This window comes from Paramisgurnus dabryanus, chromosome 14 (assembly GCF_030506205.2).
Source record: "Paramisgurnus dabryanus chromosome 14, PD_genome_1.1, whole genome shotgun sequence".
NCBI lineage: Eukaryota > Metazoa > Chordata > Actinopteri > Cypriniformes > Cobitidae > Paramisgurnus > Paramisgurnus dabryanus.
This window is the reverse complement of record NC_133350.1, coordinates 12,369,828-12,389,936: the sequence shown is the minus strand read 5'-3', so window position 1 is coordinate 12,389,936 and position 20,109 is coordinate 12,369,828. Positions and strand designations below refer to the sequence as shown.

The 20,109-nt window shown below is 37.8% G+C and overlaps 2 protein-coding genes across 4 annotated transcripts; one reads left to right on the top strand and one right to left on the bottom strand.

The window, feature by feature from the left end:
* Window positions 1-480: 480 nt before the first annotated feature.
* slc45a1 (solute carrier family 45 member 1) lies at window positions 481-14,460 on the top strand. 2 transcript variants are annotated; one of them, XM_065259122.1, is made up of 10 exons: window positions 481-666; window positions 1,263-1,717; window positions 1,804-1,896; window positions 2,036-2,260; window positions 2,328-3,214; window positions 5,413-5,566; window positions 7,237-7,413; window positions 7,495-7,700; window positions 9,149-9,374; window positions 11,805-14,460. In XM_065259122.1, the coding sequence occupies exons 2-10, from the start codon at window positions 1,297-1,299 to the stop codon at window positions 11,831-11,833; spliced, it is 2,418 nt and encodes an 805-aa protein (XP_065115194.1). In that variant the 5' UTR covers window positions 481-666; window positions 1,263-1,296; the 3' UTR covers window positions 11,834-14,460. The 2 variants fall into 2 exon arrangements, with proteins under 2 accessions (XP_065115194.1, XP_065115192.1); XM_065259120.1 differs by having other exon boundaries at window positions 9,149-9,409.
* Window positions 14,461-15,085: 625 nt separating this feature from the next.
* LOC135740664 (uncharacterized) lies at window positions 15,086-18,021 on the bottom strand. 2 transcript variants are annotated; one of them, XM_065259119.1, is made up of 5 exons: window positions 17,862-18,021; window positions 16,592-16,690; window positions 16,250-16,313; window positions 16,073-16,164; window positions 15,086-15,979 (listed from the first exon to the last, which is right to left on the bottom strand). In XM_065259119.1, the coding sequence occupies exons 1-5, from the start codon at window positions 17,910-17,912 to the stop codon at window positions 15,908-15,910; spliced, it is 378 nt and encodes a 125-aa protein (XP_065115191.1). In that variant the 5' UTR covers window positions 17,913-18,021; the 3' UTR covers window positions 15,086-15,907. The 2 variants fall into 2 exon arrangements, with proteins under 2 accessions (XP_065115191.1, XP_065115190.1); XM_065259118.1 differs by having other exon boundaries at window positions 16,073-16,167; window positions 17,862-18,020.
* Between the last annotated feature and the right edge of the window lie 2,088 nt (window positions 18,022-20,109).

Here is a 20,109-nt window from a genome sequence, read left to right as displayed (position 1 = left end):
TTCTGAGGCCAAGATTCACACATTCTATAGTTTAGGGTGTGGTTTATCTGTGCCCTTTAAAGGTCAATATTTTCTGATTCAGTATTTTTTTTCAATGTAATGATTTACAGCGTTATTCACACAGTTTAACATCAAGAGTTTTTAAATTAAATTCTCTGACCTAACATTTTAGATATAATAAGATGATTAGTTTATTTATAAATTATGTAATAATAATAATAATAATAAATAATAATAATAATAATAATGCATTTTTTTTCTATTTATTTTTAAACCCAACGCGTAGCGTTTGTGTGCGGTTTTTTTATTATTATTATTTTTAATTAAAGAACTTTAAAAAATATTATTTATATTATAATTCAGTATATTATTATAGTCCAGGATATTATTATGGTTTGGATTGAGTGTTGCTGATGCTGCAGATGGGCGTGCGGGAGGGGCGATGCCGTGACGTCACATGGGAGAGCCGATGGTTGGGAGGTGTAGAGATGCGAGGACCGGGAAAGACCAGAGGAGCGTGATAACAACTGAGAGATGACTGCGCCAAAAAGGGCAATAAAAGATGAAAGTTTAACAAACAGCGTCAACACGATGTGTCGTTCAGTCTGCTGTTTTAACATCGACCCGAGCTCGTGCACTAACACACGAAAAGCATTCCCTACCAAGGTAATATTTTTGCTTTCATCTGCACGCCTTTCACAAAGAACAGTGGGTATCGATCGTATGATCTTCACTCTGGACACAAATGATTTGGTCATTTGGTTAAACAACATATTTAAAGTGCACAGCTTGTTTCGTCTAAGAGAAACATGAACATGTTGTCCTCTGCCAGCATCCCCCTTTCATCCATAATTAAACAGCATTATGAATAAAGGATTTTATGCGCCTTTGCGCATGCATGCATTAAGGAAAGCGACATCAGAAGATCATCAGATACGCGGTGAATTTCGCAAAAATGTGTAGAGAAAAGACTGCCGTTTTGCTTTCTCAGCTATGGACCGACCACATGTGCAATGCGCATCTCTATGCGCATTGGTTGCAGTGCGCCGTGTGCACGTGTCACATCTCTGACCTCCATAGCGCTGTGTTGTTACTCTCTTGCTTTTGATTCGGACACCCCTTTCTGATGGCTTGACACATGATTTACTTGTTTATTTGCCCGGCATCTCAATGTCACCACAACCTTAGCTTGCTTTGTCTGACAGTGTGATTTGTTAGATTGTGTTTCCTTGAAATTTTCATTAACACTTTATTCCCTCCAGATTTGTGAATGTGAATAGAAATTTAAGACTTGCGATGTCTTCTGGAATGGGCACCCCGAGCGACCCCTTGTTGTCCAGCCCTGTAGGAGGGAAGTTTGGGACCGTTCAGGATAGCACTTGGAGACCTACATTATCTAAGACGTCCAGTTTTCCATCATCCACTACACGGCACCTCAGTCACAGAGCGAACAATTTTCAGAGGCACCCCAAACGAAGGAAACTTATCCGACCGTCTCCGCCTCCACCTCCGAACACTCCGTGTCCTCTGGAACAGCTGGACTTGAGCGAGCTGCCTCCAAGACGCGCTTTCCATGAACTTCTCTTCAATGGCTGTATTTTGTTCGGTATTGAGTTCAGCTACGCTATGGAGACGGCGTATGTCACACCTGTACTTTTACAGATGGGCTTGCCCGATCAGTTTTACAGTCTTGTTTGGTTTATCAGTCCAATTTTAGGTAAGTGGCTATAAATAGCTTTAAGATTGGACATAGTTTTATTAATGAATATTCAGTATCTGTTTATTTTCTTTCATCATTTCCAGGATTTCTGCTTCAGCCATTCCTTGGAGCTTGGAGCGATCGATGTACATCTCGGTTTGGTCGCAGGAGACCTTTTATCTTTGCCTTGGCGATAGGTGAGCCGTTTCCAAAAAATTATGGCCAACGTCACTTTGATTGCTCACACTTCATAACTTATTACTGTTTGATATGAAAGCTTTAACTTGTTGTTCGGCTGGTTAACATATGACTTGTATTACAATTTGATGTCTGCAGGAGCTCTGCTGGGTCTCACACTGGTACTGAATGGACGGGACATTGGATCGGCTGTGGCGGACACCACCATCGATCACAAGTGGGGCATCGTGCTGACGGTGTGCGGCGTGGTTCTGATGGACTTTAGTGCTGATTCGGCTGACAACCCCAGTCATGCGTACATGATGGATGTGTGTAGCCCGGAGGACCAAGACAGAGGCTTGAATATACATGCTCTACTTGCAGGTTAGAGTAAAACTTTAAGCCAATTACTGTAATTTTTGGTTAAATTACTGTTGCCTTTGTAACGCAGGTCTTGGAGGCGGGTTCGGCTACATCGTGGGTGGCATTAACTGGGACCAAACTGAGTTCGGAAGGTCGATGGGTGGCCAGCTCCGGGTCATATACCTGTTCACCAGCATCACCCTTGTCGCCGCCACGGCTATGACCCTCACGAGTATTCCTGAGCGGACTCTACCGCAATCTCAGCCTCAAACGAGAAGCGCCCGAAACCTCAAGAGCCCCAACCTTCCCTTACCTCTGTCCCCGCCCCCACCTCCTGGAGCAGTCTTGGATGATGAAGATGAAGAGGATGCACTATTCAGCAGCCAGTTCTCCAACCGTCCTTACCAGGATCCTTTGGGCCGTTCGAGCAGTGCCAACGCGCGCCTCTATGCGGGTCTCACCAGCCCCATCTCCCCCTTGAGTCCTCTCACCCCCAAATACGGCAGTTTTATCAGTCGAGACAACTCGCTCACGGGCATCAATGAGTTCGCTTCCAGTTTTGGCACCTCTTATATAGACAGAGTATTAATTGAATGTTACACTGGACAGCAGACTCCCCAGCCATTAGAATCTGGAGCAGTTGCTCTGCCTTTGCCACCAGGGAACACGCCCCCTCCCCAAGGGGTGTCCCGATCAAGTGAAACGCTTGGTACGAATGATGTTGTGCAGCAAAACAAACTCTCACAGCCTAACGGAGAGATGTTGGCAATTCAAGAGTTGCCAGCAAATGAGCAAAAGCAACCTAATGAGGACCAACTTGTCGAGGTCCAACAGGGTGCCTCAGGGTTACAGCGAGGTAGTAGCTTAGGAATACTGAAACGTCCTCAGAGTCTGGCCTTAATGGAGGACCCACTTATTGACCCAAGCAATGGGCTGGATAACGGTCGTAGACGCACCGTCACCTTCAGTCAGCAGGTGTGTCTGTGTAAATTGAAGAAATACATTGTGTATGGGTGATTATATAATAGCATTATTTTACTGCTTTTTTCAATTGATTTATTTTAATATGGTATACTCATTGTCATGTGATCATAAAATGTTACAGCCATGAAAATGTAATATTTTTGGTGAAAATTGTCGTATATACGTTTTTATGCTGCGTTCAGACCAGCCGCGGTAGGGGTACCAAGAGCGAGTGATTTCAATGTTAAGTCAATGTAAAGACGCGTTGACGTGCATCTGGAGGTCTCGCGGCGCGAATAAGGCACGGTAGACGCGATTCCGCCTCATTGGTGCGAATTGAGCATTGCTGCGGGAACCGCGCAAGTTTAAAAATTTGAACTTTGGCAGAAAAACGCGCCACGTTAACCAATCAGGAGCTTGCTATTGTACTGACGTGATTGCAGGAAGCGAGCGGAGTCGCAGAAGCCCCTGCCATGACGCGAATTTCTTCCTGAATGTTTCGATGAATAGAATTTCACGCACGGCTTTCACGCGTGAATAAAGCGAGTAAACTCAAAATGTTCCAGCGGCAAACTAGACGCGGTAGATGTGAATTTGACGCCTCAAACGTGGCTGGTGTGAACCCACAGTAAGACAAAAAAGATAAAATGTAAATTAATTTGTGCTTAAAGGGACACTCCACTTTTTTTAAAAATAGGCTCACTTTCCAACCTCCCCTAGAGTTAAACATTTGATTTTTTCCATTTTGTATTCCATTCAGCCAATCTCTGGGTCTGCCGGTACCACTTTTAGCATAGCTTAGCATAATCCATTGAATCTGATTAGACCATTAGCATCGTGCTTAAAAATGACCGAGGGGAATTTAAAAGTTGCGATTTTCTAGTCAGATATGATATTACGCAGTGCCCGAATATAGTCCCCAGCTATTGAAAGTTACCAAGGGGACTATTTTTAGGCTCTGCGTAATATCATTGCGCCTGCTGCAGCCATGTTACGCCAGCAAAGTCCTGATTATTACGCCAGAATGAAAATATAGTTCCTAGCCATATCGGCCTAGAAAATCGCAACTTTTAATTTTCTGTCGGTCTTAGTACACGATGTAACTACAGAAGAGTCAAGTTTTAAATAGGAAAAATATCAAAACTCTTTGGTTATTTTTGACCGCGATGCTAATGGTCTAATCAGATTCAAATGATTGTGTTAAGCTACGCTAAAAGTGCTAGCGCCAGATCCGGAGATCAGCTGAATGGATTCCAAAAAGGTCAAAATCAAATGTTTAACTCTAGGGGAGCTGGAGCTTATTTTCAAAAAAGTGGAGTGTCCCTTTAAGCACAAATTTACTTACATTTTTATCTTTTTTTTGTCTAAAAACTAGACTTATTGTCTTGCTCATTTCTTGCTTATCAAGAAAATACTTCTTGATTTAGCAATTTTTAAATATTTGTTTTGTACTGAAAGCAACACAAAAATACTAAGTAAGAAAGTCATTTTCGGCGTTGTGTAACAGAATGGAAACTGACTCATGATTTTCAGTTATATAAACTCTTTTCATCAGAAATATTATATTGTTATTGCCTGTAACACCATGTGATCCATGACAACGAGTACCAAATTATTTAAAAAAAAATGAAAAGTCAGAGCTGTGAACTATTTCGAGTCATAAGCGGATGATAGGGCGTACATTTTACTAGACAAGAAAATTGGAAATGACTGTAAGTGCATTATGAGTCATTAATATTTCTAGTCCATTATCTGGAGGAAGAGCCACATTAAAACTAGCTAAAAATGATTTTCTCAAAGAGCACTTATTATGTTGTAAAAAACAATGGTATTTTGTGTATTTGGTGTTATACAATGTGTTTGTGTCGTTTATGGTTCAAAATACACATTATTTTCCACATACCCTACGTTATTGTTGCTCCTCTATGCCGTGCCCCCCGAAACGCTTTGATTTTGTACAAACCTCATCGTTCTGAAAAAAACGCGGTGTCCTCCGTTTGGCCAGCTAACCAGAACGTTGTGATTGGCCTGAATACTTCTGATGTTACCCGAAAGATTTTTTGCTAGGGGTCCCTCACAAAAGGTTTCTCCTATTTGGGGGTCCTTGGCATCATAAAGTTTGAAAACCCCTGGTATGGATGACCTGGGAGCTGACAGACATGTACAAGTGTATTGTTAATAGACTGTTAAAAATGTGTTTCTTCTTCAAGGTGGCAAATATCTTGTTGAATGGGATGCGCTATGAGAGTGACCTCAGTAGCAGTAGTGAGACAGCAGACAGTCAAATGTCAATCAAACTGCTCTGTACCGCCATCTACAGGATGCCTCCGTGTTTACGAAGCCTGTGCACCAACCATTTCCTGGGTAATACATGTTTTACATTTCATAGGCCACTGGGATTTACAAATTGTCTATACGACTAGCTTTTGCTAGCTTCTATGTTTGTGTGTGTGTGTGACTGGTTTTGTTATACAGGTGAGTTTTGTAACCTGATATGGTTAAAGATTTAACCTTTTAAAGAAAAGGGCATACATATCGTTTTTGGGAATTCTTTACATTATTTATCTTTTCGTCCTCCTCCAATAGGTGTTGTCTCTAAAAATAGTTGAAACTTTGTAACTTTGTATTGCACTTCTCATGTTATTGCCTCCTTAAGATGAATCATTTGGATAAAAGCATCTGTTAATCAGGGTTGCCAGGTTTTCACAGGAAAAATTCTAGGGATAAAATCTGCGTTTTTGTCAGGATTCATCTGCTAAAATACGCATTTACGTGGAAAAATATCACATAATGGGGTCGCTTCAAGCTGTGGACATGAAAAACAGCCTGCGGCAAAAGTGTGAAAATTCTCGCGGACTTGGTTCATGTTAACATGTTAAAAGGTTACTCTGTTTGATAAAAAACAACCTCTTCTTCATCTTATCTTCCTCCTCCAATAGGTGTTGTCTCGAAAAATTTTTGTATCTTTGTATTGCACTTCTCATGTTATTGCATACTTAAGACAGGGTTGCCCAGTTTTCACAGCTAAAACCCACGGGTAACATTTTAGGGATAAAATCAGCATTTTTGGCAGGAATCATCTGCTAAAATACGCATTTTCGGGAATAAATATCACAATGTTGGGGTCGCTTTAAGCCGTGGACATGAAAAACAGCCTGTGGCAACAGTGTCAAAATAGACCAATTTTTATAGACTTGGTTCATGTTAACATGTTAAAAGCTTACTCTGTTTGATAAAACAACCTCTTCTTCATCTTATCTTCCTCCTCCAATAGGTGTTGTCTCTAAAAATGGTTGTAACTTTGTATTGCATTTCTCATGTTATTGCCTCCATAAGACAGGGTTGCCAGGTTTTCACAGCAAAAACATATGGGTAACATTTTAGAGATAAAATCTGCGTTTTTGGCAGGGTTCATCTACTAAAATAACAAAATGTTGGGGTCGCTTCAAGCTGTGGACATGAAAAACAGCTTGTGGCAACAGTGTTAAAACAGCCAAATTCTCGTTTACTGTGTTTATGTTAATAAGTTAAAGCTTACTCTGTTTGATAAAACAACCACTTCTTCATGTCATCGTCCTCTTTCAATAGGTGTTGTCTCTAAAAATTGTTGAAACTTTGTAATTTTGTATTACACTTCTCATGTTATTGCCTCCCTAAGGCAGGGTTGCCAGGTTTTCACAACAAAAACCCAATTCTGGGCAAAAAATCTGCATTTTTGGCACGGTTAATTTGCTAAAATTTGCATTAATTGGGCTAAATATCACATTATTGGGGTCACTTCAACCTGTTGACATGAAAAACAGCCTGCAGACTCCTTAGTTCTTGCATACTTGGCAACCCGGCTGCTAAATGCAAATGTTTAAAATATCTAAAACGGCTTGTGTTAGCTAACTCAATACCACCTATACTATTTATGAGTCCTTAAGTATTATTTAGTAGTACTTATTTAGTTCTAGATAATCCTGGCACATTATGAAAAAGATAAAAATGACCTTTTTGACAAAAATGATCTGTCTGCTTCACATGTGTTACAGGCTGGTTATCGTTTGAGGGGATGTTGCTCTTCTACACTGACTTTATGGGTGAAGTCGTATTTGGGGGCGACCCAAAGGCCCCTCACGATTCAGAGGCATATCAGCGCTACAACGCGGGCGTCAGCATGGGCTGCTGGGGCATGTGCATCTATGCATTCAGTGCTGCGTTTTATTCAGGTTAGTAAACCAATACATGCATACACCGTTTGCCTTTAGCATTCATGTATTAGCATTCCTCATCTTGATTTGATCTTGCAGCCATTCTCGAGAAGCTGGAGGAGAGATTCTCTCTGCGTTCGCTGTATTTTTTTGCCTACCTGGCCTTTGGATTGGGCACAGGACTGGCCACTCTCTCCACTAACCTGTATGTGGTGCTGTCTCTTTGTGTTACCTATGGGGTCCTCTTCTCTTCTCTGTGCACGCTGCCTTACTCTCTGCTCTGCGATTATTACCAGAGCCCTCAGGTGAGAGCATACATATGAGAAAAGTTTAAATAAAAATAGAAATCCTGCCATAATGTACACTGCAAAAAAATGATTTTCAAGAAAAAAAATTCTTAGTATTTTTGTCTTGTTTTCAGTAAAAATATCTAAAAAAAAAACTTAAATTGAGATGCTTTTTCTTGATGAGCAAAACTACCCAAGAAAATAAGTCTAGTTTTTAGACCCAAAATATCAAATTTAAGTGATTTTGTGAATAAAACAAGCAAAAAATCTGCCAATGGGGTAAGCAAAAAAATCTTGAACATTTTTCTTAAACACTAAATTCAAGAAAAATTTGCTTACCCCTTTGGCAGATTTTTTTGCTTGTTTTATTTTTTTGCTTGTCTGCTTGGCAGATTTTTTTGCTTGTTTTATTTATTATTTTATTTTGCTCATCAAGTAAGGGGCATCTTGATTTAAGAATTTTTAGATATTACAGATAAATTCTAAGTAAGAAAGTCATTTTTTGCAGTGTATATAGTTTATACTTAAGGAACACAAAATTCACATTTATGAATTTGTCAGATGCTTTTTTCCAAAGTGCATTAAGGTTTACATTTTTATCAGGATGTGCACTGCAAAAAATGACTTTATTACTTAGTTTTGTTGTCTTATTTTCAGTAGAAATATCTAAAATATTATATATACTTATATTAATATGTATTTTCTTGATGAGCAAAACAACCTTAGAAAATAAGTCTAGTTTTTAGACAAAAAAAATATAAACTAAGTAAATAAGTGCTTAAAACAAGCTGAAAAAAATCTGCCAATGGAATAAGAAAATTTTTCTTGAAACAAGTTTACTTTTTCATAAACACTTAATATAAGAAATATTTTCTTATTCCATTGACAGATTTTTCTTGCTGGTTTTAAGCACAAATTGCCTTAAATTTTATATTTATTTGTCTAAAAACTCGACTTATTTTCTTAGGTCATTTTGCTCATCAAGAAATTTGATCTTAATTTAAGATTTTTTTGGATATTTTTACTGAAAACAAGACAGAAATACTAAGTAAGAAAGTAATTTTTTGCATTGTGTGTTCCCTGGGTTCAAACCAATGAACTTTTGCACTGTTAATGCAATGCTCTAACACTACGGTATACTAAAATACCCAGCCTGCTTTTCATGCAAAAAATAGATGGTGACTGTGAAGCTCCTAATATAACAGTTGCAGTTTTGTGAGCATTTTTGTGAGGACCACGAAACCCCCCCTTGAGTGCTTCATGCCACCATTCGCCAATACAAAACTAAAACTCAATAGCACAGTACCACCTAACATCTCCAAAGTGTATATCCTGGCGAATGATGGCAACGTCTATGTGCAATATCCGAGAAACCTTTGAATCCAATTACGTCTTGTATTAAATTAAACGTGTCTTTTATACCTAATTGTTTTTCATCACAAATGTGCATATGTGTTCCTCTGCAGTTCTGCGGTTCATCAGAAGACGGGACCAGGCGTGGTATGGGTGTTGACATCTCCCTGCTCAGCTGCCAGTACTTCCTGGCGCAGATCTTGGTTTCCGTGGCGATGGGTCCTTTGACATCGCTGGTGGGTGGGGCCCAGGGCGTGATGTACTTTTCGAGTCTGATGTCATTTGTGGGCTGCCTGTATTCCTCACTGTGTGTGGTGTACCAGCTGCCACCACCCGAGGGTGAGCCTCCACTGAGTGAGACCCAACCGCTACTGGTGCACATTTAGATCTGTTCTCTCGCACTTACACACAGGGTCCAAAATTAACACTCGGTAGGTGCCGGATTCTTACATAGGCAATTATAAATTGCAACTTGGGTTACATTTATATTTATGCATTTGGCAGATGCTTTTATCACTGCAAAAAATGACTTTCTTACTTAGTATTTTTTTTCTTGTTTTCAGTAAAAATATCTAGAAATTCGTAACCCTGGAGAACCCACCGGGTCAAATTTGGCCAATGTTAATTGCTGCTATCCAAAATCTTCTTGCACTGCAAAAAATGATTTTCAAGAAAAAAAAATCTTAGTATTTTTGTCTTGTTTTCAGTAAAAATATCAAAAAATTCTTCAATTAATATGCTTTTTCTTGATGAGCAAAACGACCCAAGAAACTAAGTCTAGTTTTTAGACCAAATCTCAAATTTAAGTGATTTTTTTTGCTTGTTTTATGCACAAAATCACTTACATTTGATATTTTTGGTCTAAAAACTAGACTTATTTTTTGGGTCGTTTTGCTCATCAAGAAAAAGCATCTTACTTTAAGAATTGTTTGATATTTTTACTGAAAACAAGACAGAAATACTAAGAATTTTTTTATTGAAAATCATTTTTTGCAGTGTGGGTTCTCCAGGGATAAATTAAATTCTTGGAAAAATGGCCTAGGAAAATAAGTCTTGTTTTTAGACCAAAAATATAAAATTTAAGTGATTTTGTGCATAAAACAAGCAAAAAAAAACTGCCAATGGGGTAAGATTTTTTTTTTTTTAAATTTTCTTGAATTTAGTGTTTAAGAAAAATGTTTTAAAAAAATTTGCTTACCCCATTGGCAGATTTTTTTGCTTTTTTATCCACAAAATCACTAAAATTTTATATTTTTTTGGTCTAAAACTAGACTTATTTTCTGGGGTGGTTTTGCTCATCAAGAAAAAGCAACTTAATTTAAGAATTTTTAGCTATTTTTAAGACAAAATACTCTTTCTTTTTTTTTCTTGAAAATCATTTTTTGCATTGTACGGTGTATTAGAAGTTACACTTTGATCGAACACGTGACTGTTGGGTTGCTAACTCAAAGCTCTATTGGTTGAGCTACGTACAATGAACAAAAGAGATTCAAGTTCTCGAAATAAAGGACCAACGACTATCATGCATCTTTTATGACTTTAACCACAGTGGAAAATTGGTTTACAGGAAGTTTATTGGAAGCGAACAAATAGTTTTTTAATCATTGTTGCTCCAGAACGCCACATGGACAATTTCACCAAAGTTGGGAAAGTTCACCCCAAAAAATGTATAAAAATGTATAAATGACTAAACATAAATTAACGAATGTTAATAACCAAACAGATCTGGGGCACCATTGGATTCCATGGTATTATTTTTCTTACTTTGGAAGTCAATGATGACCCACATCTGTTTTTGACCCACATCTGTTTTGGTTTTTTGAACTATCCCTTTGAATATGACATAATGTCTTTTTTTGCTACAAATATGAAACCGCAACCCCCTGACGTTGGCTTTGTATCCCACTGTGTATTTCAAATCCTGTTTACCAGCCATTTGCAGGTGTTAATGTTGGACCCTGTACACAAACAGACAGTTCAGTTTATTGCGCTTGCTTCGGATTTACCCTCTTGACTCGACACATGTACACGGTACTGGAGATGTGAGAGAGGGTAAAACAGCTGCCATTTAAGACTATGCATCCTGCAGACCGATATCTCAATGTTAGCATGCTGCAACGATGACTGCATGACAGCGAGCTTGTGTAGTGTGTCAGGAGCGATGTGTGTTTGTGTACACGTCATGCCTGGTGGTTATTTCCTCCAGCTTGTTGTACATATGTGAAATGTTTTTTACTGTCAGTTCCTCATACGTGAGGAAGTTTTTAGCTCTCTTTATGTCTTTTTGGATCAGCTACTTCTTGTTCAATTTCAGTGCTTTTAATAAAAGTTAACCCCTCTCACATATCCAAAACAACTGTACGCTCTCTGTTCTTGTCGAATTGTGTCAGTTTGTTTGCATGGAAAGCCGCATCCAAGCCTTACTCTGGGCCTCTGTTTCAAACTGTATGACAGTAAAACAGAGAAAGTGTGTGTGTGTGTGTCTATTAGTTCTTCGCTTTGCACAATTTTTAAACTTTATTGAACACTACATACATGCACAAACCCATGATTTATGAATACAGTGATCTTCGCATGTTTGCCATAATGCAACATGGTTCGTACTTTGACACCGGCGGCTTCTTCAATGACATATTTATGAGAAAACCATAAATGCCACATTTATGCTTCCCTTTACTCTGAGCAATGTCATGGACCGCACGCTGTCATGCCTGCATCTCTGTGGTCTGGCAGAATGATTGTAACGACAGTCGTTCTTGTCATTATCAGGCAGAACGGACGTTGAGGCCGGCGTATGAGTGACCGCAATAAGGAAACAAGAGGCTGCGTGCGGAAGAAAAAGCCAAACGTATTGTTTGGTGACCAGCAACAAATCTGGACATCAAATATGGACTCTACACCAGAGCGCTCTGAAGGGTGCCCTTGTGTTGCTAAGCATCGTTTTGGTTTGTTTGTTTTGCTTTGTATGTCTGCACACCTCTGAAGGGTGACGTTTTGAGCTTTGCAATACATGCCGCACAAAACATTGAACTATTAATAAGTTATGTTTAGCAGGTAGCAAGCTCCAGCAAATAAAGAACTGAATCAAATACATTATCAAATTTTTTCCGAAGTCATGTGTATTTACATAAGCATAAAACAGGTATACAGAGGTTTTTTATTCACTCAAAAGTGTTTGAGTTTAAAAAACAATACACTGTTTAAAAAGAAAACTAACTACTGGTGGACTGATTCATCCGCTGTACCAAACGGCTCAAAGAAATGGACAACATTGGCTTTCTCAGACTAGTTAGTTTAATATTTTGTTTAAGGATGTGGCGATACAAAATTTCTTTGCCGATACCGATATTTGATTTCTTAAAATGACATCATCTGATACCGATTAATAACGATTGTTTTTCTTTATTATACCTATATTTGATTACTTAGTATGAAATCTAATGATAAATAATGATTGTTTTACTTTTTTACTACTGATATTTGATTACTTAGAATGACATATATACCAGTAATACAGATTTTTTTACTACCGATATTTGATTATTTACAATGACATATACTGATAAAGTATCTTGCTCAGGGACACAATGGTGTTACAGTGGATTCAAACCCGGGTCTCTCACACCAAAGGCATGTGTCTTATCCACTGCGCATTCACCACCCCATAGTGGTGACAGTAAGACATATAGGACGACATGTACCAATAATGATAAATGCAGATTATTTTACTAACGATATTTGATTACTTAGAATGACATATAACAATAAATGCAGATTGTTTTGCTGCCGGTATTTGATTACTTAGAATGCCATATACCGATAACGATAAATGAATATTGTTTTACTACCGATATTTGATTACTTGGTAAAACATATACCGATAATTATAAATGTAGATTGTTTTACTACCGATATTTGATTACTTGGTAAAACATATACCGATAATTATAAATGTAGTTTGTTTTACTACCGATATTTGATTACTTGGTAAAACATATACCGATAATTATAAATGAGGATTGTTTTACTACCGATATTTGATTACTTAGAATGACATATATCGATAACGATAAATGCAGATTGTTTTACTACCGATTTTTTATTACTTAGAATAAATGTAGATTGTTTTACTACCGATATTTGATTACTTAGAATGACATATATCGATAACGATAAATGCAGATTGTTTTACTACCGATTTTTTATTACTTAGAATAAATGTAGATTGTTTTACTACCGATATTTGATTACTTAGAATGACATATATCGATAACGATAAATGCAGATTGTTTTACTACCGATTTTTTATTACTTAGAATAAATGTAGATTGTTTTACTACCGATATTTGAATACTTGGTAAGACATATATCGATAACGATAAATGCATATTGTTTTACTACCGATTTTTTTTTTATTACTTAGAATAAATGTAGACTGTTTTACTACCGATATTTGAATAGTTGGTAAGACATATAAAGATAATGACAAATGCAGATTGTTTTACTACCGATATTTGATTACTTACAATGTCATATACCGATAACGATAAATGCAAATTGTTTTACTACCGATATTTAATTACTTTGAAAGCCATTTACCGAAAATGATACATGTTGATTGTTTTACTATCAGTATTTATTTACTTATAATGGCATATACCGATAATGATACATGCAGATTGTTTTACTACCGATATTGATTACTTGGTAAGACATGTGACGATAATGTTAAATGCAGATTGTTTTACTGCCGATATTTAATTACTTAGAATGGCATATACCGATAAAGATAAATGCAGATTGTTTTACTACCGATATTTGATTACTTAGAATGGCATATACTGATACGATACATGCAGATTGTTTTACTACCGACATTTGATTATTTAGTAAAGACATAAAAAAATTGAATTACCGCTACCGATAAAATAACATTGAACTAGTGATGTTTTTGAACATTTTCTACACACAGAGCTTAAATTTATCGCATATTCCTGTTCTCTTTTGATTGAGAGGATATACTGGCTAACGGCTGTTTTGGGTGATAGTGAGAAAAATTGCTTTTATCCTCCAATACCGATTATCGCCATATACAGTACTGTGCAAAAGTCTTAGGCCACCATGCCAGAATTAGATTTGTTGTTTTTGCAATGTTATAGTGATCATATATAATTGTTTCTTCAATAGAATACATCCAGAAAATACAGGAAATGTGTATATAGTATTAAAAACTGTATAAAAATGTAAACTGATGTGTCAAGTTTTTAGAGTAAACTCCCCTTCCACTTGAGGAATAGCAGGAAACTGCAGGATCTCTTAAATCTTAATTTCTAATTTATAAAGAAATGAGTCTTTTTACTTCATTCTGCTCAAAAACACTCAAGATGTGTTTAGTGCCAAGAGAGGTCACACTAAACACCGATTATGCCCAAAGAAGACATTTAGTCATGAAAATGTACATTTTTTGTACATATTTCCTGTTTGTATCTTAATAAAATAGATGAAAATAAATATGGATGGACATTAAAGCTTCTAAAAGTTTCTTGTGGCTTTTGCACAGTACTGTATATATATATATATATATATACACACACACACACACACACACACACATACATATATATCTCTAACAAACACAGATAATTTTGTTTCAGTTCAATTCTTGTCATGAAATCCTAGAAGTTCTCATTGTTATCCAATAATCTGACAATCTAGGTTCACAACTTTTGCTCCTTGTGATTTAAATGCATTCACGAGACTGCTGTAGTTTCTATTACACTTAATCAGAATGTAATAAGGCGGTATAAGCCACCAGAGGGCGCAATGGAATCAAAATAGATTGAGATCTATTAACTGAACTGTGCACTATTCACTTTGTTACTTCCTTATGTGGTTTAATATGAGGAAAGCCATAACTAGCTTTTACTTAAAATAGTGGACACCAGTTACAAAGTCCTTTACATAAATAAAAAAAGTGATGGCATGGTCTCGTTTTAAGCAGCTCCCAATGATTGACACCATAATTAAATGTTAAATAAGCACAAAAGACATTTGTTTTAAAAAGACAAGACCGATTTTATTTATAATCCTGAACCAAACTATACAAAGCAGTGGTCAAAAAGCAACCAAAACACAATCATAAAAAAAAAAGATTTGCTTGAAGGACTGAAGGAACACCAGTACCAACATACTGTTATTTTATAGACTGTTTCAATGCGCACTTCCCATATAAAACACAATGATAAAACAAAAACCCCAAAACTGTACATCAGGATAGAAAGATACAATCCTTTTATATGCATATGGAACAAAAGACCAAAAACTTTAAAGATTTAAAAAGGGGTTAATTAACATGTTAAGAGGCCATCTGAAAAGGGGGCGGGCGATCCTTGTTGTCCGTGGAAACCCTCTCATACATACGAGCCATCTGTTACGTTAACTGATCTGCCAACGCGAGGGATTAACTTCTAGCAGCACAACCAGGTTAAACATTGTATATTAGCCCCAGCTTAAAACTCATCTTTGGTCTTTAGTAAAACAGAAATGTCATCTATGGAAATGACAGAACCTTCGGCTTTCAGTTGCGTGTGTGTTTGTATCTGCTGGTCAAATAACAGAGTAGAATTGTGTGCTTGTAAAACTTATGCCAACAAACTTTCATCCTTAACGTTTTATTCATTTTTTTTAAACGAAGGGTTCTAAATCTTGGTCCAACACCAATAAATAAGGTCGTACAAAAAGGGACAGGTTCGCGATGTTACGGGCCTCAGTGCAATAAAATTGTTTCGTAGCGGTAAAAGAACGTCTGAAATATACAGAAAGCACAAACTCTACTAGGTCAGAATGACCATACAGACAGAGCTAGCAGTACTTTAAGCTTTGACTTCAGCCTCTGTGGAGTCTCCGTTCTCCTCTGTCTTCTGTTTCTTTGTTTCGACTGCCTCCTATAAGCAAACAAGCAGAGATAAGAATGTAAAAAAAAAAAAACCGTGGAAGGCCGTAAAGATTCAGAAGGAACGGCTGAAATCCGAACTTACCTCCTCTTCCGCTGGACGCTTCACAGGATGTCCATCTGCCTCTTCCTCAGCACCGCTCTCCTCCTCAGCACCGTTCTTCTCCTCCTCCTCTCCTGCTGTTCAACAAAACCAAAGTTAATCTCTATTAACAAGAACAATTAAATTATTAGAAAGCAAATTTTACATTGCACAACTTACCCTCCTCATCCTCTCCGGCCTCTTCATCATCATTGGTTTCTTCCTTGTGAGAAGCACCATTAGTCTAAAGACAGAAAACACCATGAGTGAAACCGATACCAATGTCATTTAAATAATTGTAATCTGTCAAATTAAGATTAAAAGATAAATTCCCAGTCAGTTATGTAAATGACTATTAAAGACTCGCGTGAGCCGTCACCACGTAAGACGCATCTGTGTCGGCTCTCGACCCCTAAACAAAGAGCGGTGGGGGAGAAGGGGCCCTCAAACACCTGCGCATCGAGCGAGTACCCGGGGACAAAAGCCACAAGGCCTGCTGGGAAATACACAACGCTTACTCACTGTTCCATTTCCATTGGCAGGTGCTTCTTCGCTGCCATTTTCCTTTGCTGCCTCCTCTTTTGGTGTCTCTTCAACCACCTCCTTCTTCTCTTTCAGTTCCTGAAATGAAGCAAAAGTTTATGTGTTAATAAATAAGCCTACAATGAAAAGACAATGCAGATGATCGCACAGTGAGTTTAGTTATAGTTAGTATAGGGGAAAGTTTGTTTTCTAGAGTATCTCCCCACCTACAAACAGATGAACCACAGACCACACACACACCAGCTGGCTCACCGCCTAACAAAATATATTTAATGGCAGATGTAAAAATGTGAATACGCAAGTTAGCTTTTAAAACAAACTAAAGTCGACTTTTAATAAGATACCCCTAGAAAAATGGAGCATTACAACAGTAACTATAAGGTTAGTTAAACTAACCTTATGGTGTTTGTAGTAAAACCATATAACCACCACTGTTGTGTACATACATTTTTTTCAGTACACGCATGCGCTCTTTAAAAAGTAATAAATATACGTTTTGAAGTCTATGACGTATAAATCTCTCACCGCCCCCATTATTAAGTTCCCGTAGGCCTTCGTGAAATCACTCTATTGTTCACGCGCACATGTCGGGGGTCACTTTAGGTTATTTCGCGCCTCCTTCCCCGTCGCCCCTTTTCTTTCCCTGAGGGGATCGAGCATGCGCATGCGCGCTCACAAGTCGAGCTGGAAACAAAAGGAGGGAGGACGCGGGAGCGCGCAACGGTGAAACGTGCTCGGAGGAGACCGGTGGGAGGGGGCGAGAGGTGCGAACACCGTAGAGCACGCGGCGTAGATATTCCCGCCTATTCGAGCGGCTGAGATCAAAAGCGTCGACTCAACGCAATGAAAGAAAGAAAAAAGACCGCAAAGAAAGAAAAACACACAGTTCACGATTTTACTCCCACGCCAACCTTAGCGGAACGATACTGGAATTAAATGTCGAGTTCAACCCTCACAGACGTTTACTTTGATGTATTTAATTCATTTTTTTTGACAGAATACGTCGTGTTTAACCTACAGACTCTCGTTAAATTGAACGCGACTCAGAATCGAATTACAAAAAAATGATAGTATGCTTTTTTTTACTAATTTCGGTTTATAAAAGATACAATTGCGACGTAACGCTATTCACACACATTTAGATGTAATTTATGAAGAAAATATAACCGTTACACCTGATATTTCACTGACTGACCGATTTTTTCCAACAAAGAGTAATTTTACTAGAATCATTTTCAATCAAACTTACCTTTGCGGTGATCTCGGGGGCGGTGGTCGTGTCAACAGCGGTATCAGCCATGGTGATTTATAGAGAGACTTTAAAGAAAAACGAGAAAAGTGATGTGCGTGAAGAGGTGAGGTAGGAGACAGTCGGACGTGAGGAGGAAGAGTGAATCAAATCTGCCTGAACCTGAGAACTGAAAGGCGCGTCGACCGCAGAAGCAACCTCACTGACGTCTGATTGGACGCGAACGAAAGAGCGTAAATCGGTCCTTCGATTTGATTGGAGGAGCCACTGCCAGTTGTTTCCGAAGTCCCTCCTTTCGTCCGTCCTACCAATGATGCTCTCCCGTTTTCTTATTGGTGGAGTTTATGGTTTACCTTTTACCCGGTCTTTTAAAATAATGTTATGGAGACGCGTGGAGGATCTTTTTACATATTCCTTGTGTCGGAGTCTTATTTTCTCTTTGCAAGATGAGTATAAATGTAAAGATAATGTTTATTTAATTTCCTATTGGTTAACCCAAAAAAGAAAATCAGTGTGCATCAGTGTAATATTAGCTAATTAAAACAAATACGTAAATTTATTTTAAGTATCGTCGCCATATTGTATTTTTATTTGCTTTTCTATGATGCAAAAGCAGAATGATTCATGTATTGTTCAAATTATTTATTAACATTTAATTATTTATTAGACGCTTTTATCCAAAGCGACGTCATGAATAAAAAAATCATACAAAAGCCACCAATATTGACAGGCTTGAAAAAATAAAACTAGTACAGAAGGTAGAGCGGAATTATAAGTATATGGAAAAGCATCAAAGCTAACTATTTTCCTTAAACTTTCTTTAAACCTCATCTCTGGACCTTCCTCCCAGCCTCCATGGATGAATGCAATCTTCTTAGAAGGCTTTGTTTACAGCCGGGGTTTAATTAGCATGTTGTATTCAGAGGCCATTGTGTCCCAGATGGAGACGCACCGGGCAGCTGTTTCATTCACAATGAAAAGTCACAATAAGATGCTAACATGCCTATTCCACACCATCAAACATCTCAGCACAGATAACCAACTGATTTATTGCTGTAAAGATAAGCCACGCAGACATTCGACTCTTCTGTCACATGGAAAGTAATCTACCTGTTGCACAAGGAACAAGGAATTTTTAGAGAAATTAGTCAAACGCTGCCCTCACATGCATGCATGTATGACAAAATGAATAAGTGTACTTTACTGCTATTAAAGTATGCTTAAACCAATGTATACTGATCAGTACAGAATAGATTTATCCTTTAGTTTGAAATGATTCAGGGTTTATCAGGTTTCTTCTCCGTGTGCTAAGGACTTCCCCATTCTGAACCTCATCAGATCTGTCATACTGTGCTAACAAAGCCCACTTGGTGGTCACAGATGGTGAGGACCTACGGTGTGCGTTGTGAGAGGTCAGCATGCAGTCTTTGTTTTATCAGATGGAGGGTATGCAGGACCAGACCATTGATTTAAACCCTAAAGTTGGACTTAAATGTAAATGAGAAGCTGAATGAAGGGGTGGCATTGGTTTTTTTTTCAGATAAGTTTAGGCATTTTTGAGTTTCAAATGTATACCTTCTTTGTAATTTTAAGTCTGTTTTTTACTCAACCTCAGTAAAAAAATGTACATACTACTTTTTAAAAACTTATTAGAGAATTGGTAAATGGCTTCCTTGTAGTTGTTTCTGCAATGGCGTGTGGAAAAAGTATTTTAACATATAAAAAGCACAAATAATTAAAGCAAAGATCCGCACATCGAAGAGCTCCCAATTTACATGATTTTTTAAAGTGACGTTTTGGGTCTTTACAGCCCTTCCTCTGAGGAAAAAGCACACACACATTTTTTATATAAAAAATTAACATAATAGCACAAAATAAATAAAACATTAAATAAAATAAATACCGCCCGCATCACTTACTGGTAAAAAAAAACTCATCAAATCAATGCTAAAGATTTAACACACGCGTTTGCTCACTTTTGGGTATTTGGGTAATTTGTTCCAAAAATATAGTTAAGTAGGTAAAACACGCACGTGCACACACATACACACACAACAAATGTGTTAAAAACAACCAGTGGTGGCCGGTGACTTTTTATTTCGAGGGCGCACAATGCAAAGTTCGTCACAACCTGTATGTACCCCGTCATGTGTGTGGTTCGTTATTTCAAAATATGTGTTCGGCGCGTCGAGTGAACCTATGTGCATCACGTGTCTTGTCAAAATAAGTGCCTGGTGCAGACGCATCT

Excerpts from the sequence above, each read along its gene's own strand:
- slc45a1 (XM_065259120.1), top strand. The coding sequence starts at position 1,297 with ATGTCTTCTGGAATGGGCACCCCGAGCGACCCCTTGTTGTCCAGCCCT. Across the intron at positions 1,718-1,803 it reads GTTTATCAGTCCAATTTTAG|GATTTCTGCTTCAGCCATTC; the intron begins GTAAGTGGCTAT and ends CATCATTTCCAG. Across the intron at positions 5,567-7,236 it reads GTGCACCAACCATTTCCTGG|GCTGGTTATCGTTTGAGGGG; the intron begins GTAATACATGTT and ends CATGTGTTACAG.
- LOC135740664 (XM_065259118.1), bottom strand. The coding sequence starts at position 17,912 with ATGGCTGATACCGCTGTTGACACGACCACCGCCCCCGAGATCACCGCA. Across the intron at positions 16,691-17,861 it reads CCCCCGAGATCACCGCAAAG|GAACTGAAAGAGAAGAAGGA; the intron begins GTAAGTTTGATT and ends GCTTCATTTCAG. Across the intron at positions 16,168-16,249 it reads GGCCGGAGAGGATGAGGAGG|CAGGAGAGGAGGAGGAGAAG; the intron begins GTAAGTTGTGCA and ends TTTGTTGAACAG.